Source organism: Pseudophryne corroboree, chromosome 1, assembly GCF_028390025.1.
Source record: "Pseudophryne corroboree isolate aPseCor3 chromosome 1, aPseCor3.hap2, whole genome shotgun sequence".
In the NCBI taxonomy this organism is placed as follows: domain Eukaryota; kingdom Metazoa; phylum Chordata; class Amphibia; order Anura; family Myobatrachidae; genus Pseudophryne; species Pseudophryne corroboree.
This window is the reverse complement of record NC_086444.1, coordinates 422,996,434-423,023,713: the sequence shown is the minus strand read 5'-3', so window position 1 is coordinate 423,023,713 and position 27,280 is coordinate 422,996,434. Positions and strand designations below refer to the sequence as shown.

At 47.5% G+C, this 27,280-nt stretch overlaps 1 protein-coding gene across 1 annotated transcript in view; it reads right to left on the bottom strand.

Moving 5' to 3' along the window:
- LOC134889702 (telomerase protein component 1-like) overlaps window positions 1-27,280 on the bottom strand; it is a 101,884-nt gene that overhangs the window by 44,834 nt on the left and 29,770 nt on the right. Inside the window, exons 3-8 of the mRNA XM_063913396.1 lie at window positions 18,593-18,777; window positions 17,076-17,400; window positions 4,773-4,891; window positions 4,041-4,254; window positions 3,824-3,932; window positions 3,250-3,386 (exon numbers count right to left, since the gene is read on the bottom strand). Of these exons, the coding sequence (XP_063769466.1) occupies window positions 3,250-3,386; window positions 3,824-3,932; window positions 4,041-4,254; window positions 4,773-4,891; window positions 17,076-17,400; window positions 18,593-18,777 (1,089 nt within the window). The remainder of the gene's footprint in view (window positions 1-3,249; window positions 3,387-3,823; window positions 3,933-4,040; window positions 4,255-4,772; window positions 4,892-17,075; window positions 17,401-18,592; window positions 18,778-27,280) is intronic.

The following is a 27,280-nucleotide window of genomic DNA, read 5'->3' as shown; positions in this document are numbered from 1 at the left end:
GTCGTATACAGATATACACAAGTGTTGCATATAAAATGAATCAGCACAATCACCTGGTGCAACGTAGGTGCATTTTTGGAATAAATGACGCCCGGTGCTAGAGACTCACGTGCAGGGGTTAAAGTAGGCTGTAACAGGGCAGAACTGAGTTCCGTCACCTCCTTCTGGAGGCGGAACCATTCCGCCTCCGCCAGCCCACCTTCCCCTGGTTACAACCGAACACCTGCTGGAGATGTGCCGCGCTGCATATCTAAATAGATGAGGGACGCGGGCGGCACTACAGTGACTTGTCCCACCTCCCCCCTCCTATGGCAGGCTGGGAATGAGACGCGGTGACGTCATGAAGCGACGTCTGTGTCATTCCCAGCGGGGAGAGGCCGCACAGAGAGAGCAGAGGAGCTAGGAGGAAAGTATGCCGCCGCTGCACAGATTAGGAGCGGGCACGCAGATAGGAGTACCCGGCCAGCCTCTACCTTACACGCAGCTGCACCCACTCTGTTCAGGCTGTGGGAGGTGCACACAGCAGCCCACAGGTACAGTGAGTGAATGCTGAAGGGAGGTATTGGGGGACGGAGGGGGTGGGGTGGTGGGGGTTCTACTTATATCACACGTCTCTAAATAGTAATCTGAGGTTTGGGGGGTTTCTTGTTTTTTTTTTTGGGGGGGGGGGGGGGGGGTGTTGTTAGTACTCATTGAGGATTTCCAGGGGTGTTATTAGTGAATAAGGGTGTGGGTGCTCTTTAATGACTGAGGGTGTGGATGCTCTGGGGATTTTATTAATGAATGAGGGTGTTGGGTACTTTGGGGTGTTTTTAATGAATGAGGCGGGTGGGTGCTCCTGAGATATTAATGAAGGAATGGTGGATTGGGGTGTGTTAGGTCAGGTTATTATGGATCTGCTTAGCTGACAAATTAAACAAAACTGATATAAAGTGTCTGTTGGGGGCAGCAGTGACTAGCGCAGTGGTTCTCAACTGTGTACTGTGCCTCGGGACCAGTGATTAAAGTGGGCCGGAACGGGGCAGAACTGCTTTCCATCACCACTAATTGCAGTTCCGCCTACGCCCGGTCACAGCATCAGGTCCCGGCTGCATTGTAAAGTTGGCAGTGGCCGCCAGCCAATCTCGGCCCGCGGACCAGCTGCAGCACCAATCAATAGAAGGGGCGGCTATTTAAAAATCTGGCATGAGCCAATCACGGCTCGTGGACTGGCAGCTTCTCATTAGCTGGCAGTCCGAGAGCCATGAATGGCGCACATTGGCGCCAGATTCAAAGTGCAGCCTAACTTCTTTTGAATAGCAGCCGTTCCGTGAGCCAGGACTATCTGGCAGCCACTGCCAGCTTTATACCGCAGCCAGGACCTGATGATCCAGGTCACAGCCACTGATGCAGGAGACCTGATGCTTCAGAGTCCAGGCTTTCAGGATGCAGGGGGTGAGAGAGAAGCATGGGGTGAGATGGGGGAGGGGGTGAAAGAAGCAGGTCGTGAGATGGGGAGGGAGTGAGAGAAGCAGGGGGTGAGATGGGGAGGGGGTGAGGAGCAGGGGGTGAGATGGGAGAGTGAGAGGAACAGGGGGTGAGATGGGGGAGTGAGAGGCACCAGGGGGTGAGATGGGGGAGTGAGAGGCACCAGGGGGTGAGATGGGGGAGTGAGAGGCACCAGGGGGTGAGTTGGGGGGGGGGGGGGGGGGGTGAGAGGCACCAGGGGGTGAGATGGGGGAGTGAGAGGCACCAGGGGGTGAGATGGGGGAGTGAGAGGCACCAGGGGGTGAGATGGGGGAGAGGAACAGGGTAAGATGGGGGAGAGGAACAGGGTGAGATGGGGGAGTGAGAGGCACCAGGGGGTGAGATGGGGGAGTGAGAGGCACCAGGGGGTGAGATGGGGAAGTGAGAGGTACCAGGGGGTGAGATGGGGGAGTGAGAGGCACCAGGGTGAGATGGGGGAGTGAGAGGCACCAGGGTGAGATGGGGGAGTGAGAGGCACCAGGGTGAGATGGGGGAGTGAGAGGAGCAAGGAGTGAGTTGGGGGAGTGAGAAGAGCAAGGAGTGAGTTGGAGGAGTGAGAAGAGCAGGGAGTGAGTTGGGGGAGTGAGAAGAGCAGGGAGTGAGTTGGGGGAGTGAGAAGAGCAGAGAGTGAGTTGGGGGAGTGAGAAGAGCAGAGAGTGAGTTGGGGGAGTGAGAAGAGCAGAGAGTGAGTTGGGGGAGTGAAAGGAGCAGGGGGTGAGATGGGGAGGGAGTGAGAGGAGCAGGTGGTGAGATGGGGAGGGAGTGAGAGGAACAGGCAATGAGATGGGGGAGTGAGAGGCGCCAGGGTGAGATGGGGGAGTGAGTGGAGTAGGGGGTGAGATGGGGAGGGAGTGAGAGGTGCAAGGGGTGAGATGGGGGAGTGAGAGGAGCAGGCGGTGAGATGGGGAGGGAGTTAGAGTAGCAGGCAGTGAGATGGGGGAGTGAGAGCCGCCAGGGTGAGATGGGGGAGTGAGAGGGGGAGGGAGTGAGAAGTGCAAGGGGTGAGATGGGGGAGTGAGAGGAGCAGGGGTGAGATAGAAGCAGAGGCTGAAAGGGTCGCAGGGAGTGAGAGGTACAGGGGTGAGATGGGGGAGTGAGGAACAGGGAGTGAGAGGTGTAGGGGGTAAGAAAAGGAGAGAAAGATTCAGATGATCAGATACAAAGGAGAGCATACAGTATAGGGAGTATGGGATACCTAGGATGAAGATATGGACACATGAGGAGAGTGACATACAAAGGAAACAAGAAAGCAGAAAGGACACATAGAAGACATAAGAGAGGTGAGCAAAGGTTGTTCAACATATACTGCTATATTGTGAATCGAATCTAAAATTAGGAGGGGGGCACTGCTGTGGGCTTTGTGTGTGTAAGTGGCTCTGCTATTGTGGGCATTGTGTGTAAAGGGCACTAGTATGTGGGGTGGGCAATGTGAATAAGATTGTGCTACTGTGAGGCATCATTTTGAATTAGGGGTACTTTTGTGTGGCCATGCCCCTTCCTTGTGAGGCCACAACCCCGTTGCGGTGAGCTAGTGGGGAGAGGTCATGGGGGGAGAGGAGTTCCCCCACCTCTCCAGGACCACTTTAAGCCCTGCTCACGTGACATGATGCGCAGAGAGTCGCTGTTTGGCACAACTGCAGCAAAGATGTATGAGGACACATCTGTATCAGTCAACCGAGGAAAGTGGTGGCATAAAGGTGTGGAGTATAAGGAGACAGCACAGCCTTCATACATTTAGCTAACCTGGTTTACAGCATCAATAAATATAAAAGCAGGACTATCATCAAGGGTTGCAGTATCTTGCAGAACCCGCTGCAGGATATCTTTCATTTCTTCATTTCTCCAACAGTTTCCCAGCTTCAAGAGAATATCCTCACGATCTGCAAACCGCAACGGCGTGGGTGAGAGACATTACATAGTATAATAGGTTTTGCTGCTGTGTACAAGTTACACAGAATACACTCTCTCGATACACAAAGGAAAAGATACTGAACATAAAACTTTCTGACAAAACAGATTTGGTAATCCCTTGTGGCTGAGTAAACTGAGGGGTATCAACAGTTCAGGGGTATATCTTATAGATTCTACTGCCTACTCAGGGCAATCTGGATACTGGGGTCAATTAGTAAAGCTATGCATCAATATACCATCTCTCTCACTCATTATTACATGCAAATATACAGATCAATACAATTTAACATGAATAAGTTAGGATCTGTTATTGTATATTTGCCATATTTTCCTTTAGATCCGGTGGGAGTTTCCTAATCAGGATAAATGCAGACGGGCAGACATGCTGAGCCTACATAAACCATACCTGGTCCAGCTGGCATGAAGTGGCAGCATAGACGCATCACTATGTTGGAAAGTTGAACAGATGAAGGACAGCAGCCAATGAAATGGTAAAACACGTTGCTGTGAGGAAGCTGTGGGTACAACCAAGAGCAAATGACAGAATATGGTAGCCTGAGTGGCTTTCAGGCTAGCTGTGCCCATACCTTTATACTAGGTTACATAATATACCAGTCTCTCACCTGGAGTGCTCTGGTTATGCAGGCAGTTAGTAGAGAGGATTTACCCAAGCCAGGTTCCGATATAACCTGGAATAGAGAACTCATCTGTTTGGCTGATTCATTCGTTTCCATGTGTAGGAACTCCAGAATCCTCTGTATCTCCAGATCACGGCCCAGGAACAGCTGCTTCTTTTGGTGAAGGAAGAGTTGATGCTGAGCTAATTCTGACTGTTCCCTACAGAGAAACACATGAGCTGTGAAAATGAACATAGTGGGCTTCCCGCCATCATCTCCAGGGTCAGGCTACTTGGACAGTGATACTCAGAGTCTTGTCATTAAGCGGTATACAAATGAGTCCATATTTATCTTGACCTTTAATAGGATTAACTGAGAATGGGCAATCGGACTTAATCCCCTGCTGTAATGACTTAATACCCTGCTGTATTGTTCTCTCTGTATTGTATTGCAGCTGAAAACAATAGATGAAGGGCTTATGCTAATAAACCATGGTGTGACTAGGTGCAGCAGAGAGGCCAAGATAACACCCATCTGTACTTACGAAGCTGTGAGGTTTTTTGAGAATTGGAGACTATGCGCATAGCAACCAATCAGATTCTAGCTATTATCATCTAGAAGCAGCTAGATAAATATTAAGTGGCATGTTATTGGTTGCTATGGACAACATCTCCACTTCTAAAAACTCACACCTTAGTAAATATACCCCTTAGAGTATATGCAGATACTTAGCATTACCAGGAAAACTTGTCCCCTTGTGTCACAACCTCGGAATGCCCCGGGAACGTCTTCAGGATTCTTGTCTTTAGGAACTGCAGAATCCACAAGGGAAATTCTCCAGGAAAACCCAGTTTTACCTAAACATAAAAACAGAGTAACAATTGAATACTCTCTCTCTATACATATTTTGATTTCATAATCAAATAAATGTCAACCAATGTTACAGGTTTAGCAGTTAATTAATTACTAAACTTTGCAAGAAGGTGGTTTAATGTGATAGTATAGCCTCCCCAAACACCATTAGAGCTGTTTTAAGACATTAGAGAGATAATTGTAACAGTTGTACACCCCCCCTCCTCTTTGTACCTAACCTTAACTCCCCCTCCCTAGTGACCTACCCAAACATCTCCCAAGCCCTAACCTGTACCGTGATACCACCTTCGGGTACAGGGAAACCACCGGTGGGCCCCACTGCCTGAGGGCCCAATCCTTCCTCTACGGATCAGGTTCAAGACTGTGCACTTGTATTATACATGGTAGATATGTTGCATTACACTGCACTAAACTATTGTGTATTTCAAGCCTCAGTGGAGGCTGGCCACACACCCTTTATAGGATTTATAGGGACTGCATTCCCCCGGTGGGCCCATCATGCCCCAGTCCGACACTGATCACAGCTTCCTGCTGGAGGCACAATTTACTGGATTAAAGAGTGACACCGGTAGATTTGTGTAATACAGGTTGAGTATCCCATATCCAAATATTCCGAAATACGGGATTTTTTGAGTGAGAGTGAAACAGTGAAAGCTTTGTTTTCTGATGGCTCAGTGTACACAAACTTTGTTTAATACACAAAGTTATTAAAAGTATTGTATTAAATGACCCTCAGGCTGTGTGTATAAGGTGTATATGAAACATAAATGAATTGTGTGAATGTACACACTTTGTTTAATGCACAAAGTTATTAAAAATATTGGCTAGAATTACCTTCAGGCTGTGTGTATAAGGTGTATATGAAACACAAATGCATTCTGTGCCTAGACTTAGGTCCTATCACCATGATCTCATTATAGTATGCAATTATTCCAAAATACGGAAAAATCCGATATCCAAAATACTTCTGGTCCCAAGCATTTTGGAAAAGGGATACTCAACCTATATATTATGTTGGAAAAAAAAATAAGAATTTACTCACCGGTAATTCTATTTCTCGTAGTCCGTAGTGGATGCTGGGGACTCCGTAAGGACCATGGGGAATAGACGGGCTCCGCAGGAGACTGGGCACACTATAAGAAAGATTTGGTACTACCTGGTGTGCACTGGCTCCTCCCTCTATGCCCCTCCTCCAGGCCTCAGTTAGGATACTGTGCCCGGAAGAGCTGACACAATAAGGAAGGATTTTGAATCCCGGGTAAGACTCATACCAGCCACACCAATCACACCGTATAACTCGTGATATTAAACCCAGTTAACAGTATGAAATATAACTGAGCCTCTCAACAGATGGCTCAACAATAACCCTTTAGTTAGGCAATAACTATATACAAGTATTGCAGACAATCCGCACTTGGGATGGGCGCCCAGCATCCACTACGGACTACGAGAAATAGAATTACCGGTGAGTAAATTCTTATTTTCTCTGACGTCCTAGTGGATGCTGGGGACTCCGTAAGGACCATGGGGATTATACCAAAGCTCCCAAACGGGCGGGAGAGTGCGGATGACTCTGCAGCACCGAATGAGAGAACTCAAGGTCCTCCTCAGCCAGGGTATCAAATTTGTAGAATTTAGCAAACGTGTTTGCCCCTGACCAAGTTGCAGCTCGGCAAAGTTGTAAAGCCGAGACCCCTCGGGCAGCCGCCCAAGATGAGCCCACCTTCCTCGTGGAATGGGCTTTCACTGATTTAGGATGCGGCAATCCAGCCGCAGAATGCGCCAGCTGAATTGTGCTACAAATCCAGCGAGCAATAGTCTGCTTAGAAGCAGGAGCACCTATTTTGTTGGGTACATACAGGATAAAAAGCGAGTCAGTTTTCCTGACTCCAGCCGTCCTGGAAACATAAATTTTCAAGGCCCTGACTACGTCCAGTAACTTGGAATCCTCCAAGTCCCTAGTAGCCGCAGGCACCACAATAGGTTGGTTCAAGTGAAAAGCTGATACCACCTTAGGGAGAAACTGGGGACGAGTCCTCAATTCTGCCCTATCCATATGGAAAATCAGATAAGGGCTTTTACATGACAAAGCCGCCAATTCTGACACACGCCATGTCCGAAGCCAAGGCCAATAACATGACCACTTTCCACGTGAGATATTTCAGATCCACGGTTTTAAGTGGTTCAAACCAATGTGATTTTAGGAAACTCAACACCACATTGAGATCCCAAGGTGCCACAGGAGGCACAAAAGGGGGCTGAATATGAAGCACTCCCTTTACAAAAGTCTGAACTTCAGGCAGTGAAGCCAGTTCTTTCTGGAAGAAAATCGACAGAGCCGAAATCTGGACCTTAATGGAACCCAATTTTAGGCCCATAGTCACTCCTGACTGTAGGAAGTGCAGAAAACGACCCAGCTGAAATTCCTCTGTAGGGGCCTGCCTGGCCTCACACCACGCAACATATTTCCGCCAAATGCGGTGATAATGGTTTGCGGTTACTTCTTTCCTGGCTTTTATCAGCGTAGGAATGACTTCCTCCCGAATGCCCTTTTCCTTTAGGATCCGGAATTCAACCGCCATGCCGTCAAACGCAGCCGCGGTAAGTCTTGGAACAGACAGGGCCCCTGCTGTAGCAGATCCTGTCTGAGCGGTAGAGGCCATGGGTCCTCTGTTAACATTTCTTGAAGATCCGGGTACCAAGCTCTTCTTGGCCAATCCGGAACCACGAGTATCATTCTTACTCCTCGCCTTCTTATTATTCTCAGTACCTTTGGTATGAGAGGCAGAGGAGGGAACACATAAACCGACTGGTACACCCACGGTGTCACTAGAGCGTCCACAGCTATCGCCTGAGGGTCCCTTGACCTGGCGCAATATCTCTTTAGCTTTTTGTTGAGGCGGGACGCCCTCATGTCCACCTGTGGCCTTTCCCAATGGTTTACTAACAGTAGGAAGACTTCTGGATGAAGTCCCCACTCTCCCGGGTGTAGGTCGTGTCTGCTGAGGAAGTCTGCTTCCCAGTTGTCCACTCCCGGAATGAACACTGCTGACAGTGCTAGTACGTGATTTTCCGCCCATCGGAGAATCCTTGTGGCTTCTGCCATCGCCACCCTGCTTCTTGTGCCGCCCTGTCGGTTTACATGGGCGACTGCCGTGATGTTGTCTGATTGGATCAGAACCGGCTGGTTTTGAAGCAGGGGCCTTGCCTGACTTAGGGCATTGCAAATGGCCCTCAGTTCCAGAATGTTTATGTGTAGGGACGACTCCTGACTTGACCAAAGTCCCTGGAAATTTCTTCCCTGTGTAACTGCGCCCCAGCCCCGAAGGCTGGCATCCGTGGTCACCAGGACCCAGTCCTGTATGCCGAATCTGCGGCCCTCTAGAAGATGAGCACTCTGCAGCCACCACAGTAGAGACACCCTGGTCCTTGGAGACAGGGTTATCAGTTGATGCATCTGAAGATGCGATCCCGACCACTTGTCCAAGAGGTCCCACTGGAAGGTCCTTGCATGGAACCTGCCGAATGGAATTGCTTCGTATGAAGCCACCATTTTTCCCAGGACTCGTGTGCAGTGATGCACCGATACCCGTTTTGGTTTTAGGAGGTCTCTGACTAGAGATGACAGCTCCTTGGCTTTCTCCTGCGGGAGCACTTTTTTCTGTTCTGTGTCCAGAATCATCCCCAGGAACAGTAAGCGTGTGGAAGGAACCAGTTGTGACTTTGGAATGTTTAGAATCCAGCCATGCTGTTGTAGCACTTCCCGAGATAGTGCTACTCCGACCAGTAACTGCTCCCTGGAACTCGCCTTTATTAGGAGATCGTCCAAGTACGGGATAATTAAAACTCCCTTTTTTCGAAGGAGTATCATCATTTCTGCCATTACCTTGGTAAACACCCTCGGTGCCGTGGACAGTCCAAATGGTAGTGTCTGGAATTGGTAATGGCAATCCTGTACCACAAATCTGAGGTACTCCTGGTGAGGAAGGTAAATTGGGACATGCAGGTAAGCATCCTTGATGTCCAGGGATACCATGTAATCCCCCTCGTCCAGGCTTGCAATAACCGCCCTGAGCGATTCCATCTTGAACTTGAATCTTTTTATGTATGTGTTCAAGGATTTCAAATTTAAAATGGGTCTCACCGAACCGTCCGGTTTCGGTACCACAAACAGTGTGTCACGATCCGGGTATCTGGACGCCATTTCTTACCCATCAGATGCCTCCTAAGGCTGGCTCAGCGCTCCAGGACCGGATCCCATCTGTTATCCTGATGTGTACATTCCTGTATCCTCTCCTGTCACTCTGGGACGCTGTCACAGTAAACGCCATATTACACCTGGCATGGCGTCTCCCGCGGCCTCTGCCGCCGTCCCTGAACTTCTGCATGCAGAGTGTCTGAGTGGCGATTACGTCAGCCGCGGCCTCCGCTGTGTCCGCGTGGTTGGATGTGCATCTGTCAGCCTGGCGCCTCCTGTCTCCGGTGGCCGGCGCCGCCATTACTGTTTTCATTACCACATGGATTACAAACCAAACTTCCCTCCAAGTGTCTGCATGGGCGCAGCCATCTTGGATTCTGTCAGCTGATCATTTCCACCAATCTGTTCTCAGTATTGATAATCTGCATAATTGCCTAGCCAATCCCTTCCTTGCTGCAGGTATAAATACACTGTGCCTGAGCAAGGAAGGCGTCAGTGCTTTGGTTGTCAAACCTAGTTCCTGTTTGTCTCTCTCCTGTGATTGTCTTCCAGGTTCCAGCTCCTGTCTCAAGACTCCCACCATAGAGACCCGCACCAGCATTCCACCTGCGGTGGAGCCTGACTCTCCAATCCATTGTGGATTCATCTGTTTCCAGCTACAACATTACCTGCTTCCAGCAGAGTACAGCTTCCCTTAAAGGGCTGGTGTCCTTTCTACACTTTACCACTCTCCACCGGTATTATTATTTCTCCGCTCTCAAGTTCTACATTTCAGTTCATATTTCATCGCTCCCAAGTTCATTTATTATTTAACTGGTTCCAGCCAGTATCCACTCCGTGCTAACAACAGTCTGGTTCCAGCCAGTATCCACAGCAGCTGTTTTATCTTCAGCAACCCAGCTTTTCCTGGAACACCAGCTGGCACAATCCTGGGTTATCTCCATTGCTACAATCGGGCCTGGTAAGGACTTTCCATCTAGAAGATCATAAGAACTATCTCACACTACCAGTGCCCTGTGGCTCCTGCCATCCTGTAGTACCCAGGAACTGTATTTATTCTTTGCTGACTTTTACGTTTTCTTTTACTGCTGCTGTGTTGCGGAGTTGTCATAATAAACATCATTGGCTTTTATCCAAGTTGTCGTGGTCACGCCTTCGGGCAGTTATTATTCATGTTACTTACATGTCCAGGTGTCTGATACAACCTCCCAGGTTCCGGTACATCTCAGCCCCTACAACTGAGGCTGCCTCCCGTCAGCTCAGGCCCTCAGTTGTGACACAGTGTGGAATAGTAACCCCGGCCTTGTTGAAGTAGGGGTACTTTGACTATCACCTGCTGGGAATACAGCTTGTGAATTGCCTCTAGTACAGCCTCCCTGCCCGAGGGAGTTGTCGGTAAGGCCGATTTGAGGAAACGGCGGGGGGGAGGCGCCTCGAATTCCAGCTTGTACCCCTGAGATACTACTTGAAGGATCCAGGGATCCACCCGTGAGCGAACCCACTGATCGCTGAAATTTTTGAGGCGGTCCCCCACCGTACCTGGCTCCGCCTGTGGAGCCCCACCATCATGCGGCGGATTTGGAAGAAGCGGGGGAGGACTTTTGTTCCTGGGAACCTGCTGCGTGGTGCAGCCTTTTTCCCCTTCCTCTGCCTCTAGACAGAAAGGACCCGCCTTTTCCCCGCCTGTTTTTCTGGGGTCGAAAGGACTGTACCTGATAATACGGTGCTTTCTTAGGCTGTGAGGGGACATGGGGCAAAAATGCTGACTTCCCAGCTGTTGCTGTGGAAACAAGGTCTGAGAGACCATCCCCGAATAACTCCTCACCCTTATAAGGCAAAACTTCCATGTGCCTTTTAGAATCTGCATCCCCTGTCCACTGCCGAGTCCATAAGCCTCTCCTAGCAGAAATGGACAATGCACTTATTCTAGATGCCAGCCGGCAGATCTCCCTCTGTGCATCTCTCATGTACAAGACTGAGTCTTTTATATGCTCTACGGTTAGCAATATAGTGTCCCTGTCCAGGGTGTCAATATTTTCTGACAGGGAATCTGACCAAGCAGCAGCAGCACTGCACATCCACGCTGAAGCAATAGCTGGTCTCAGTATAACACCAGTGTGTGTATATATAGACTTTAGGATAGCCTCCTGCTTTCTATCAGCAGATTCCTTTAGGGCGGCCGTATCCGGAGACGGTAGTGCCACCTTTTTAGACAAACGTGTGAGCGCTTTATCCACCCTAGGGGGAGTTTCCCGACGTGACCTATCCTCTGGCGAGAAAGGGAACGCCATTAGTAATTTTTTTGAAATCACCAATTTTTTATCAGGAAAAGCCCACGCTTCTTCACACACTTCATTTAATTCTTCAGATGGGGGAAAAACTATTGGCAGTTTTTTCTCCCCAAACATAATACCCTTTTTTGAGGTACCTGGGTTTATATCAGAAATGTGTAAAACCTCTTTCATTGCCTCAATCATGCAACGAATGGCCCTAGTGGACATTAAATTTGACTCATCGTCGTCGACACTGGTATCAGTATCCGTGTCGACATCTGTGTCTGCCATCTGAGGTAGTGGGCGTTTTAGAGCCCCTGATGGCCTTTGAATTGCCTGGGCAGGCACGAGCTGAGAAGCCGGCTGTCCCGCATTTGGCATGTCGTCAAATTTTTTATGTAAGGAGTCGACACTTGCACGTAATTCCTTCCATAAGTCCATCCACTCAGGTGTCTGCCCCGCAGGGGGTGACATCACATTTATAGGCATCTGCTCCGCCTCAACATAAGTCTCCTCATCAAACATGTCGACACAGCCGTACCGACACACCACACACACACACACACACACACACACACACACACACAGGGAATGCTCTTAAAGGAGACAGGACCCCACAAAAGCCCTTTGGGGAGACAGAGAGAGAGTATGCCAGCACACACCAGAGCGCTATATAATGCAGGGACTAACTGAATTATGTCCCCTATAGCTGCTATAATATTTACTGCGCCTCAAATTTGTGCCCCCCCCCCCCTCTCTTTTTTACCCTTTTCTGTAGTGTAGACTGCAGGGGAGAGTCAGGGAGCTTCCTTCCAGCGGAACTGTGAGGGAGAAATGGCGCCAGTGTGCTGAGGGAGATGGCTCCGCCCCTTTTTCGGCTGACTTTTCTCCCGCTTTTTTCTGTATTCTGGCAGGGGTAATTACCACATATATAGCCTCTGGGGCTATATATTGTGGTTATTTTGCCAGCCAAGGTGATTTTATTGCTGCTCAGGGCGCCCCCCCCCCCCCCCCCAGCGCCCTGCACCCTCAGTGACCGGAGTGTGAAGTGTGTATGAGGAGCAATGGCGCACAGCTGCAGTGCTGTGCGCTACCTTGGTGAAGACTGAAGTCTTCTGCCGCCGATTTTCCGGACCATCTTCTTGCTTCTGGCTCTGTAAGGGGGACGGCGGCGCGGCTCCGGGAACGAACACCAAGGACGGGTCCTGCGGTCGATCCCTCTGGAGCTAATGGTGTCCAGTAGCCTAAGAAGCCCAAGCTAGCTGCAAGCAGGTAGGTTCGCTTCTTCTCCCCTTAGTCCCTCGTTGCAGTGAGCCTGTTGCCAGCAGGTCTCACTGTAAAATAAAAAACCTAACATATACTTTCTTTCTAGGAGCTCAGGAGAGCCCCTAGTGTGCATCCAGCTCGGCCGGGCACAGAAATCTAACTGAGGTCTGGAGGAGGGGCATAGAGGGAGGAGCCAGTGCACACCAGGTAGTACCAAATCTTTCTTATAGTGTGCCCAGTCTCCTGCGGAGCCCGTCTATTCCCCATGGTTCTTACGGAGTCCCCAGCATCCACTAGGACGTCAGAGAAATTCTATTTATGCATTTCATTGATGTACATGTTGTAATTCATTAATTATTTTTGATGTAAATTACTAACTAACATGGGTTCATAAATGGCAATCATGATGCATTGGAAAGTGCTCCTGATAATCTCTGCAACCCTTTAGATGAAGACCTGCTTTAAGGGTGAGGTCCAGGTGTTGAACAGTAAGCGCAATGAGATTTGAATGTGCTTCCATACTATGTGTGCTCAATGCAGGTGTCTAATTTCAAGGGTTAGAAACACTATCAAGTGTAATTTCCAAGTCAGCAACTCTCTTCTACGGACCATGTATGCTTATTATTTATATGGAGGAGGTGGATCTTGGACTGCACACCCAAATTACACATATAGTAGGAGGTGCTACCATGCTGGGACATGTAGGTCCACAAATAAAGTGAATATAGTGCCAGTGCACATTCCACAATACCAAGAACTGCTAGTCAGAATAATTATAATAAACTCTGCAATCTAGCATATAGCAAATTTGAGGTTCTTGGTATACAGTACTTTTGGCCAGAAAAATACTAGCCCACCAACCAGCGTCTAGGTGACCTCGTCTCTGGTGGGTCCATGTCACTAAGTTTGAATTCGCTAGTATTTTTTGCCCAAAAAGTATACCAAGAACCTCAAATTATTATAATTATTCTAACTAGCAGTTCTTGGTATTGTGGAGTGTACACCTGCACTATAGTCTTATGCTTATTATCTAGCATGTAGAGAAGAGAGCACTGCAGGGTATAGGACACTTGAGAGTGCTTTAAGGTCCAGTTGGTATGCACAATTTATTCAGCAGCCTAACCTCAAAGCAGGTATATAATCTCAAGAACGTTAAGCCTAAATGCATACATAGAAAATAACAGTAAAAAAAGTCAATCCATAACCTTTCTGGCTTTACATGGCTATCCAATAGTCTGCATCCTATCCCAGAAGCTAGATGGAAGTTCAGATGGGTACGGGTCGTTGGGTCGACTCAACTTAGGTCGACAGTCATTGGGTCAACCACTGAATGTTGACATGGGCATTAGGTCGACATGTACTAGGTCGATATGTGAAAAGGTCGACATGAGTTTTTGGACTTTTTTTGGTGTAGTTTTCTTCGTAAAGTGACGGTGAACCCCAATTAGTGCCCCGTGTCCCCTCGCATGGCTCGCACTTCGGGCAAGGTGCCTCGCTCCGCTACCTCTACGCTCTGCACAGGTTACCATTCCAATCGTAGTCCAAGTGGATCGTCAAGTGTGGAAAAATCCCCCCCCCCCAAAAAAAGTGAAAAACTCATGTTGACATTTCGACCTGTCGAACTAGTACATGTCGACCTAATGACCATGTCGACCTATTGACAATGTCAACCTAATGCATGTTGACCTTCAGTGGTCAACCTAGTGACTGTCGACCTAAGCTGTGTCGACCTAACAACCGTATCCCGTTCAGATGAAGTGGGGAGAGGGTAGGAAGGAAAATTACTTTTGCATACAGTATGGTGGTCATTCAGAGTTGTTCGCTCGGTAATTTTCTTCGCATCGCAGCGATTTTCCGCTAATTGCGCATGCGCAATGTTCACACTGCGACTGCGCCAAGTAAATTTGCTAAGAAGTTTGGTATTTTACTCACGGCATTACGAGGTTTTTTCTTCGTTATGGTGATCGTAATGTGATTGACAGGAAGTGGGTGTTTCTGGGCGGAAATTGTCCGTTTTATGGGAGTGTGTGAAAAAACGCTACCATTTCTGGGAAAAACGCGGGAGTGGCTGGAGAAATGGAGGAGTGTCTGGGCGTGCGCTGGGTGTGTTTGTGACGTCAAACCAGGAACGAAACTGACTGAACTGATCGCAGTGGCAGAGTAAGTCCCGAGCTACTCAGAAACTGCAAAGAAATTTCTATTCGCAATTTTGAGAATCTTTCGTTCGCAATTTTGCTAAGCTAAGATTCACTCCCAGTAGGCGGCGGCTTAGCGTGTGCAATGCTGCTAAAAGCAGCTTGCGAGCGAACAACTCGGAATGACCACCTATATCTGAGTACAGTGTCAATGAAAACTACAGTATGTGAATTAAGTGTCCCTTTGAAACAATCCTGCTGTTCTGAAGCACTGAAGGGAGCATTCAGGAGTTATTATCAGGGTGTTTGTAGAAGGTCTTCAACCTAATACCAGTATATAGATATGCTTAAGAGACCACGTTTCAGAGACTATTATGAGAAACCCTTTTTATAGGCGAAATTCTCCCATTGGTTACATACAACCCCACTAAATATACATAAAACTATTTAAGATTAGCTTTTTTTTTTTTACAATATGGTTTTATTAGGTGCCAGAATAAATAGCACAAAAGACAAGAACAAAATCAATAAGAATTAATGGTACGGTTTCACATGTATATAAATAGGGACAGTGGGAAATAACAAACATAAAGCATCAGAACCCACATAACAAAAATAAACATTTAATGAGCATGACACTTCACAAGAAGAGGTGAAAGATGAGACAAAAGAAGACTAGGGGTAAAACAGAAGGAGTAGGTAGAAGTTGGGAAGAGTATCACGTCTGACATATATGACGGGGTGTAATGTGCCCGAGTTCGGTGACCGTGCGGGATGCAGGCCGAACTGGGACGTTTGCTTAACACGGTAATCACTTACAAGACAAAAACATGTCTTGTAAGTGACGACCCCTTTAAAAAAACGTCCGAACTCAGCTGGCATCCCGCATGGCCACCGAACTAAGGCGGCATTACATCCTAACCAATAAAACCATGTAGATGTAAACACCGCATTCCTGTCAGGGGTAAAGCTTTTGTAAATTTTAATGTTCTACAATATTTAACATTACCCCATATATTAAATGTGAAACTTGATAGTTCACCCACTGTAAGTTTAGGATGGGACAAGTCTGTGAGGAAAGTGTGTTGGGTGGTGTGGGAAGAACACGGAGCATAATTTCAGAGGTAGCTAAAGAACACATGTAGGTTGGTGCTGTATCATGGAGAGCTTTGAGCCAATAGACAGCTGGAGCAATAGCTGGAGCAGAGATGAAGCACAAGTAAAATAATTACTAAGAAAAATCAATCTGGCAGATGCAATATAACTGTTGGGAAAAGTAGGCAAGTCCTGTCTAGTAACAATATGATCAAAGAGATCCTAGAGCATTGCAAAGTAGCGAAAACTCTATTTTCCTGTTGTCCCAATCTTATTCAGAGAGAGAACTTGCTATACTTTTAGTATAGGGCTGGGCCTGCAGAAGATCTAAGCCACAGTGGCCAATGAATTACTGTAACATTTACCTTTAGCATTAATATATTGAAGAGACTTTCTAGTTGTGTTATTAGAGAACTGTACTGCTGTCCACAGGCCTTGACACACCCACGCAAGAAAGGAGTGAGCTGCCATTTTGGAATTCTGGATTTCTAACAAAGAGGGTTATTCAGGTCTGCTAGGAAACCAAAAAAGTAAGCAATTGGGCAAAACCATGTGCAGTGCAGGTTGGGCAGAGAAAGTAAGATTTGGGTGAGGTGTGTTCAAACTGAAATCTAAATTGCAGTGTAAAAATAAAGCATCCAGTATTTACCCTGCACAGAAACAATATAACCCACCCACAACTAACTCTCTCTGCAAATGTTATATATGCTACACCTGCAGTGCACATGGGGGGTAATGTGCATTGCAGGAGTGGCAGATATAACATGTGCAGAGAGAGTTAGATTTGGGTGGGTGATTTTGTTTCTGTGCTGGGTAAATACTGGCTGCTTTATTTTTACACTGCAATTTAGATTGCAGATTGAACACACCCCACCCAAATCTAACTCTCTCTGCACATGTTATATCTGCCTCCCCTGCAGTGCACATGGTTTTGCCCAACTGCTAACAAAGTTCCTGCTGCGATCAACTCAGAATTACCCCCATGGTTTTGCCCACCTGCTAACTTTTTTGGTTTGCTAACAAACCTGAATAGGCCTATATGAATTCATATGGGTTTTTGGTAAAAAATGTTCCTGGATAGTTTCTCTTTCTGGCCATTGGCAACAAACACTGTGCACATTGTAAGTTTTTTTCTAGCATCCTGGCTAAAATCCAGAAATAATGGACTGTAGAATGAAAGCATAAAGAGTGTGTTGCTTACCTTCTCTAATCCAGTTGTGCAATCCGTGCCAAGTACCTGGCACTCATAGTGTTTAATTTGCTCTTCAGGAAAGCGGTGACACACTTGCTCCTTGAGTGACTGCATAAATAATGCCTTACAACCTTTGTCTTGATATCGATGAAGATCTTGGAGTGGCAGCTGCGGCACAAAGGATGAATCTCGCAGGCAAAAGGCAGCATTGGGATTACAGTTTCTGTATGCACCATGCAGGATCTCTGTTCCTGTTACAGACATGCCATTGATCCAGTCATAAACTTCAACAATCTCCTGAGGCACCTCCGCTATATCTGGTATCCAGCCAGCACTGGGAGACAGGAAAGAAATGCATCCCGTACTGTAGATACTGTCACCGGCTGTACAACATGATCACCACGCCTACTGTAATTACGGCTCACTTGGACAGTCAAAGACCAATCATGATCTTTTGATTTTGATCGGTGCAAATGACTGCTAGACTATCACACTAGATTGTGGTTGATCACCAGAACAATTGGATTTGGACAATTTGGCAACTGGATAGCTCTACGGGATGGGCAGCTTAACCAGGACTAAATTTATAATGATTTCTACCCTTGGCACTGTGAATGAAAACACCCTAAATTTGTGATGGTATACTCCACATGCTAATGCCTTCTGTTCAATGTCCCTTCTTTGCTGTTACTGGATAAAATAGATGAATTGCATAGGTCAAGGGAAAAAAAAAAAACAAACAAAAAAAACATTTAAAGGAAATGGGTGTGATACAGGAGGCCGGCAGTCACATGACCGACACCGTTATCCCAACAATCAGAATACGGGATGAGGTAATTATTTTACCCCTCCCCTAACCCACCTGGGCTAAGACTCGGCAGTTTGGGGTGCGGGGGAGGGGGGGGGCTTCGGCTGACCCTATACCCCTCTAGTGCCTAATACCCCCTCCCCCCCAACCCCGATACTTACCTCCCGGATATCTACGGTCAGTGTCGCATCCCAAGAAAATAAGACAAATTAATTAACATTGCTCTCTATAATCGGCCCCTCTTCCATCCATGCTACTCTACAGTGCTAATTTTATTAGTCTGTACTAGCCCCCTGCTGCTTCAATGTTGGACTATGTAAGCTTCAGTTTAGATTCTTAAAGGAACCTGTGATGCTGACAAATCAAGAAACATTAGGTTAAACTAGTATAAAATGTAATTGTAACAACATACATTTATATACATCACACTTTGCTAAGTAGTCACTTTCTTTACAAAATGTAGATTTTCAGAATAATGTTTTCAGGTTTGCCATGCATGCGAAACATGAAACATTCTTCAAGACCAAGGCTACCAGCAGCCTGGCAAAGCATGGAATGCTAAGTAATAAGAAAATAATTCCAAAATCATCTCATATTTCTAAAAAGACATCTGTGTTTTAGTTGAAGGTTTTATCTATATATTATAATATATATATATATATATATATATATATATATATCTAGAAAGAGAGAGAGAGAGAGAACGACAAATATTTACCGGTCACCTAGAAGAACCACCATAAAGGGCATTCCAAATGTGTCCTGGTAGCATTGATCTAGTTCACCCAAACAGGTGGCAAAAATCTTGCCTGAAGGCGTATCCTCAGGTATCCCCCATCTTAAGTCACACTCAACTAGACACATACTGCGGGCCTCACACCACTCTCTGAGCTCTGGAAACACCTGCAGTAGAGAGCAATTCTGTAACCATGTACCATAGGAATTATATGTTAGCATTATTTCTCAACCGTTTCATAATGTCCCATAGTGACAAGATCATTAATTACAGAGAGTGTATGTTGAAAAATAGGATTTTGGTACTCACCGTTAAATCCTTTTCTCCTAGTCCGTAGAGTATTCTGGGGACTCCAAAAGGACCATGGGGTATAGACGGGATCCGCAGGAGCTTGGGCACACTAAAAAAAGACTTAAGACTGGGTGTGAACTGGCTCCTCCCTCTATGCCCCTCCTCCAGACCTCAGTTATAGGAACTGTGCCCAGGAGAGACAGACACTATAAGGAAAGATTTTTGTCTTAACTAAGGGCTACCAAAATACCAGCCCACACCATAGACATACCGTACAACCGGAATAACACCAAAAACCAGATAACAGTATGTATAAAGCTCCAGCAACCAGCTGTAACAAACCAACACACAAATCGTGTATAACCAACTTAACCAGTAAGAAAATTCACATAATGCAAGTAATAGTCCGCACTGGGACGGGCGCCCAGCATCCTCTACGGACTAGGAGAAAAGGATTTAACGGTGAGTACCAAAATCCTATTTTCTCTTACGTCCTAGAGGATGCTGGGGACTCCAAAAGGACCATGGGGATTATACCAAAGCTCCAGAACGGGCGGGAGAGTGCGGACGACTCTGCAGCACCGACTGAGCAAACGCCAGGTCCTCATCGGCTAGGGTATCGAACTTATATAGAATTTAGCAAAAGTGTTCGAACCCGACCAAGTAGCCGCTCGGCAAAGCTGTAGTGCCGAAACACTTTGGGCAGCCGTCCAAGATGAGCCCACCTTCCTGGTAGAATGGGCTTTAACCACCTTCGGCACCGGTAACCCCACCGAAGAATGAGCCTGTTGGATCGTACTACAAATCCAGCGTGCAATAGTCTGTTTTGACGCGGGATGACCAACCTTGTTGGCCGCATACAAAACAAACAACGCTTCAGTTTTCCTAGTAACAGCTGTTCTAGAAACGTAAACCTTTAACGCTCTTACAACATCCAGAGATTTTGGAATCGCCACTTCTTCCGAAGCTACCGGAACCACAATAGGCTGGTTAATGTGAAATGACGAAACCACCTTTGGTAGAAATTGTTGACGAGTCCTTAATTCCGCCCTATCCGCATGAAAAATCAAGTACGGACTCTTTATGAGATAAAGCTGCCAATTCCGATACTCGCCTGGCAGATGCCAGCGCCAAAAGCATAACCACCTTCCAAGTGAGAAATTTGAATTCAACCTTCCGCAAAGGTTCAAACCAGGAAGACATGAGGAACCGCAAGACGACCTCAAGGTCCCACGGCGCTACAGGCGGTACAAACGGTGGATTGATATGCATTACACCCTTCACAAAAGTCTGAACCTCTGGAAGGGTAGCTAACTCTTTTTGAAAGAAAATAGACAAAGCCGAAATTTGCACTTTGATGGAACCCAATTTCAGGCCTGCATCTACACCCGCCTGTAAAAAGTGAAGGAAACGGCCCGAGTGAATATCCTCCGCAGGGGCCTTTTTAACCTCACACCAGGAAACGTATTTCCTCCAAATACGGTGATAATGTTTCGCCGTAATCTCTTTCCTAGCCTTAATGAGAGTTGGAATGACCTCCCTGGGAATACCCTTACGAGCTAAGATCTGGCGCTCAACCTCCATGCTGTCAAACGCAGCCGCGGTAAGTCCGGGAACACGCATGGACCCTGTAACAACAGATCCTCCCTTAGAGGAAGCGGCCAAGGATCTTCCACCAGCAAGTCCTGAAGATCCGGGTACCAGGCCCTTCTTGGCCAGTCTGGAACGACGAGAACCGCCTGAACCCTTGCTCGACGAATGATCCCCAGCACCTTTGGAATGAGAGGAAGAGGAGGGAACACATACACCGACCGGAAAACCCACGGAGACACCAGGGCGTCCACCGCTGTGGCCTGTGGGTCCCTTGTCCTGGAACAATACCTCGGGAGCTTCTTGTTGAGCCGAGACGTCATCATGTCTATCATCGGAATTCCCCAGCGTCCTGTCACATCTGCAAAAACCTCTTGGTGCAGAGCCCACTCTCCCGGATGAAGGTCGTGTCTGCTGAGGAAATCCGCTTCCCAGTTGTCCACCCCCGGTAGGAAAACTGCTGACTGTGCGCTGACGTGTTGTTCCGCCCAGCGAAGTATCTTTGTTGCCTCCGCCATTGCCGCTCTGCTCCTTGTTCCGCCTTGCCGGTTTACATGGGCCACCACTGTGATGTTGTCTGACTGTACCAGGACCGGTCGACCCTGAAGAAGACTTCGTGCTTGGAGCAGGCCGTTGTAGATGGCTCTTAACTCTAGAACATTTATGTGGAGACAGGCTTCCTGTGGCGACCATATTCCCTGGAAATTTCTTCCTTGGGTGACTGCGCCCCAGCCCCGGAGACTTGCATCTGTTGTCAGAAGTACCCACTCCTGGATACCGAATCGGCGTCCCCCCAGGAGGTGATTCACTTGTAGCCACCACAGGAGAGAAATTCTGGCTCTGGGAGATAAACTTATCTTCCGGTGAATGTGTAGATGAGACCCTGACCATTTGCTCAGCAAGTCCCACTAAAACACGCGGGCGTGAAATCTGCCGTAAGGAATGGCTTCGTACGCCGCCACCATCTTCCCCAGAACCTGAGTACAATGATGTATCGACACACTCGACGGCTTCAGAAGTTCTCTGACCATCGCCTGCAATTCCAAAGCCTTTTCTTCAGGAAGGAATACCTTCTGTAACTCCGTGTCCAGAATCATGCCCAGAAACGTAAGCCGAGTGGTCGGACTCAACTGGGATTTCGGCAAATTGAGAACCCATCCGTGTTGTCGCAGGACCGATAGAGACAACTCCACACTTCTCAGCAATCGTTCCTTGGACCTGGCCTTTATCAGGAAATCGTCCAAGTACGGGATAATTGAAACCCCTTGTTTGCGAAGCAGCACCATCATTTCCGCCATGACCTTGGTGAAAATCCTCAGAGCCGTGGAAAGCCCAAACGGCAACGTCTGAAATTGGTAATGAGAATCCTGTATCTCAAACCTGAGGAAAACCTGATGTGGAGGATATATCGGAACATGTAAGTAGGCATCCTTTATGTCGACTGACGCCATAAAATCCCCCCCTTCTAGGCTGGAGATCACAGCTCGAAGGGATTCCATCTTGAACTTGAAAACTTTCAAGTATGGATTGAGGGATTTTAAATTTAGAATTGGTCTGACCGAACCGTCCGGCTTCGGCACCACAAAGAGGCTCGAGTAGAACCCCTCCCCCCGCTGAGACGAGGGAACGGGAATAATGACCCTCTGTAGACACAGTTTTTGAATCGCTGCTAGCACTACCTCCCTGTCCGGAAGACCTACTGGTAATGCCGAAATGAAGAACCGGTGAGGGGGCATCTCCTGAAACTCCAGTTTGTATCCCTGAGACACGATCTCTAGTACCCAGGGATCCAGGCCTGATTGAATCCAGACCTGACAAACTTCGTAGACGGCCCCCCACCGGTTCGGACTCCCCCAGGGAAGCCCCAGCGTCATGCGGTGGCCTTGGTAGTAGCAAGGGAGGACTTTTGGTCCTGGGCGCCTGAACCTGCAGAAGGTTTCCTTCCCCTCCCTCTACCTTTTGAAGCGAGGAAGGATGAGCCTTTTCCACGCCTGTATTTATTGTGACGAAAGGACTGCATCTGTTGATGTGGTGCCTTTTTCTGTTGTGTGGGAACATAAGGAAGAAAAGAGGACTTACCCACAGTCGCGGTCGAGACCAGGTCAGCCAAGCCGTCCCCGAACAAGACAGTACCTTTGAAGGGTAGCGCTTCCATAGCCTTCTTGGAGTCGGCATCAGCGTTCCATTGATGGATCCACAGGGCCCTCCTGGCTGATATCGACATGGCATTGGTTCTTGAACCCAAGAGACAGACGTCCCTCGCCGCATCTTTTATGTAATCTGCAGCGTCCTTAATATAACCAAGAGTTAGAAGGACATTATCTCTATCCAGAGTATCTATATCATTAGCTAAATTCTCAGCCCATTTAGCAATGGCACTACTCACCCATACCGACGCCACAGCGGGTCTGAGCAATGCACCCGAATTAGCGAAAATGGACTTCAGAGACGGAAGCGCCACCTTCTTAGACAAACGGGATAAAGCTTTGTCAACAGTTGGAGATGCCTCCCATTTTTCCCTGTCATCAGAGGGGAAAGGATACGCCATGTAAATTCTCTTGGGGATCTGCCATTTCTTATCCGGCGACTCCCAAGCCTTTTCACAAAGAGTATTCATTTCATGAGAGGGGGGAAATTTTACCTCAGGTTTTTTTCCCTTGAACAAGCAAATCCTAGTTTCCTGTACCGCAGGTTCATCAGAAATGTGTAAAACATCTTTTATAGCCACAATCATGTACTGAATACTCTTAACTAAACGTGGATGTAACGCTACCTCAGTGAAATCGACGTCAGAATCAGAGTCCGTGTCGGTATCCGTATCCCTCACCTGATTAAACGTCCGCTTTTGGGACCCAGATGGGGTTTGAACCTGAGACAAAGCCTCTTCCATGGACCTTTTCCACACCTGGGTCTGCTCCTCAGACTTATCTAACCTCTTTGATAATGAAGTTACACTCGAGTTTAACGTACTGAGTAATGCTAGTAAATCTGGTGTCGGCTGCGTCGACATTCCTAATTCTAGCCCTGCATCCACTCCCCCAATAACCTCCTCCGGTGAATAAGCTTCCGCCTCAGACATGTCGACACACAGTACCGACACACCACAACACCCAGAACGTCCCTGTTAGGTGACAGGCCTACAAGAAAGCCCAGATAGAGGACACAGAGGGAGTATGCCAGCTCACACCCCAGCGCCCATATATCGCAAACACTATATATGTACCCAGCGCTGCCTACACTAATAAGCACCAAACACTGCGGCCCCCCTCAGTAAAAAGCCCCCCTTTTACTTGGAAAAGTTTGGAAGCGTGGAGGTCCCCGCAGCGTCTCAATCTGTCAGCCGCGTGGTGCAGAGAAAATGGCGCCGGTGAGCTGCGGACGAAGCTCCGCCCCCTTCCCGGCGCGCTCCGGGCCGCCACATTCAAACCTGTAAAAAATATGTCGGCGGGGGTCTGTGTTCGGTGCCGAGGCACCCACAATCATTATGCCGCCCCAAAAAACTTCAGTTACATGCTGCCCAGGGCGCCCCCCCCCCAGCGCCCTGCACCCAGTGTATACCGTTGGTGATGTGTGTGGGAGCATGGAGCACAGCGTGACCGCTGTGCTGTACCTTCTGTCACTGAAGTCTTCTGTTCTTCTCATACTTACCCGACTTCTGTCTTCTGGCTTCTGTGAGGGGGTGACGGCGTGGCTCCGGGAACAAGCAGCTAGGCGCACCAAGTGATCGAACCCTCTGGAGCTAATGGTGTCCAGTAGCCGAGAAGTAGAGCCTTGAAACTCACAGAAGTAGGTCCTGCTTCTCTTCCCTCACTCCCACGCTGCAGGGAGCCTGTAGCCAGCAGGTCACCCTGAAAATAAAAAAACTATCAAAAAGTATTTTCTAGGGAAACTCAGGAGAGCTCCCCTAGTGTGCATCCAGTCACTCCTGGGCACAAAGTCTAACTGAGGTCTGGAGGAGGGGCATAGAGGGAGGAGCCAGTTCACACCCAGTCTTAAGTCTTTTTTTAGTGTGCCCAAGCTCCTGCGGATCCCGTCTATACCCCATGGTCCTTTTGGAGTCCCCAGCATCCTCTAGGACGTAAGAGAAATTAAAAGGACACTTTATTTTCTAGGGCCTTAGTTTAGGACCCCATGAGCTGCGAGCTGCATCTATCTCACGCTGTCAGGCATTAGCATGGGTTGGGAAGAGAAAGAGCCTATTACTGTATTTGTTATATGGGAGGTAATCCAAAAGTGAACACTATCTTTATCAGGGGTCAACTAAGCATGAGTTCAGTAATCTCACAGGAGACATCTTCATAAGGTGTTGGGTGCGATATCCCGGCACTTATCATCCAGATGGTTAGAATCCCAGCAGCAGAATCCTGATGGCTTTTGATGCATATTCTATTCCACTTCTCCTGCAGCCTATCCCTGATCAACCCCTTCAACTGCCTAATCCTAACCGTCCCATAGACTAACCCTAATACTCTTTATCGGGATTCTGACCGCTGGGATGGTGAGTGTCGGGATATTGATTACATCCCTTCAGAATGGCACGAGAATCTAGCTACCGAATCTCTATTGTGTGACTTAAAGACTCCCAGAGCAAATAGGAAACAGAAAACACAAATATCAGGTGATGTCCTATTTCATTAATGGGGAAATGTATCAAACTTTCTAAAAGAGCAGAGAAGTGCTGCCCACCATCCCTTTGGCATCTCATAACCACCACATCTCATTTCTCTCAGCCCACAGCGGTGCAGGAAAATGTGTGGTGTTGGGTTACTGTAACCTACTTCGCATTTCATTACTGAGTACACCACTATAGGGCCCTACAGACATGCCGATCCGCCGCCGAGTTGCCCGACGGCGGATACGGCCGACAGATGACCCGGCAAAGGGGGGGGGGGGGGCAGTGACGGGGGGGAGTGAAGTTTCTTCACTCCCCCCGTCACACGGCTCCATAGAACTGCAGGCAAATATGGACTAGATCGTCCATATTGGCCTGCATGTACAGCCGACGGGGGACCAGCGATGAACGAGCACGGGGCCACGCATCGTTCATCGCTGGAGCCTCCACACTGACAGATATGAACGACTTCTCGTTCATTTATGAACGAGATAGTTCATATCTTTCAAACAAATCGGCATGTGTGTAGGGCCTATAAGAATCAGACTATTACTATTATTGGGCATCATTATTTTACCTTGTACATAAATAATAAAGGTAATTGAAACCATTTGTTAATTCTTCCATCAATAATGTCCTTTTTGGTTTCACCTTTTCGATTACTATATCATTGTATAGCTTAGCTAAATAGTACACATACGATACTGAGAACCCTCTGATCTGCAGGCTCTGTGATGCTTCTGTGTTCCACCAATTACCATTCCAGTTGCCATGAGAAGAAATTTTTCCCCCCACAGAGCTGCTATTGGTGCTAGTGCGGAGAGCCACTGGAGCCATACTAAAGGTAGGTCATTCACTTACTGTGATAACAGGGATTTTCACTGTTTCGATCTATTTAAAAAGTGGGTTACCATAGAGAAATCTCATTTATCCAGTGGTCTCCCAATCAAAGCCCATACACCAGGATGGGGAAAGCAATTCAGAGAATAATGGAAAGGTGGGTTTTCCTTTTCTATTCTCCATATCATTATCCATCTGTAGATTGCGTAATGTTTTGTACTGTATCTTGCAGTGAGGAGTAATATCTTCTTGCTTTCTCCCGGCTCTAAGTGGTAGCTCCTCCCCCCTTCCAGTGTCATAACATTGCATCAGGTATATTGGAGTCATGTGCTGAAGCAGTGGTAGATATTTGTATTTTTGTGCATCAAAACATACATTTTTTTATGACAAGATTGATAACCCATATAATTTATTTAAAAAAGATTTTCTGTGGATCACTCCATGGAGTTGTACAATAGTTTTTTTTTTAGGAGGCAGGAGATTACTAATTTGGTTAAATGGTTCACTGTGAAACTGTTTCATTTGTATATGTTTGAGCTAAAGTAGGTGATCATAACGTTTCCTTGTTTAGTTATATTTGTGGCAGTGGTTCTCAACCTCAACCTTCAAGTACCCCCCAACAGGCCATGTTATGAGGATTTCAGTCTAGGTAAACAGGGGGGATAATTACTGAACCAGCAAAATAGATTAACCCCCATCTGTGCATGATTAAATAATCGTTACGGTAGACTTACCGTTGATAACGCTATTTCTACTAAGTTCACAGGACAACATTGGGATATGAGGTAGCGACAGCGGATTAGCACCAAACAATCAAAGCTTTCGTCCTCCCAGCATGCAACGGGCCTCCTGGCTCAGGCAAAGGAGCATCGTAGAGAGCCCTAATCAGGCGATAAGAACACACATGCACACCCTTCCGTACAAGAAGGATTTGGTTTGTGAGTGAAAGGCTCCTCAAATCAAGTGCATCAGTGTGGGATCCCTGTGGATCCTGTGGACTTAGGAGAAATAGCATTATCAACGGTAAGTCTACCATAACGATTATTTCTCCGTCAGGGTCCACAGGTTATCCACAGGATAACATTGGGATGTCCCAAAGCAATTTAGTGGCGAGGACGCTCCTGATTGGACAGGAGAATCCTTCGCCCGAATTCAGCGTACTAAGAGGCAAAGGTATCAAAGTCATAATGTCTAATGAATGTGTTAATGGAAGACCATGTGGCTGCCTTACATATCTGTTTTGCTGAAACACCACGTTGTGCTGCCCATGATGGACCTACCTTACAAGTAGAGTGAGCAGAGACATTAGCCGGAACAGGGAGATCAGCTTGAGAATA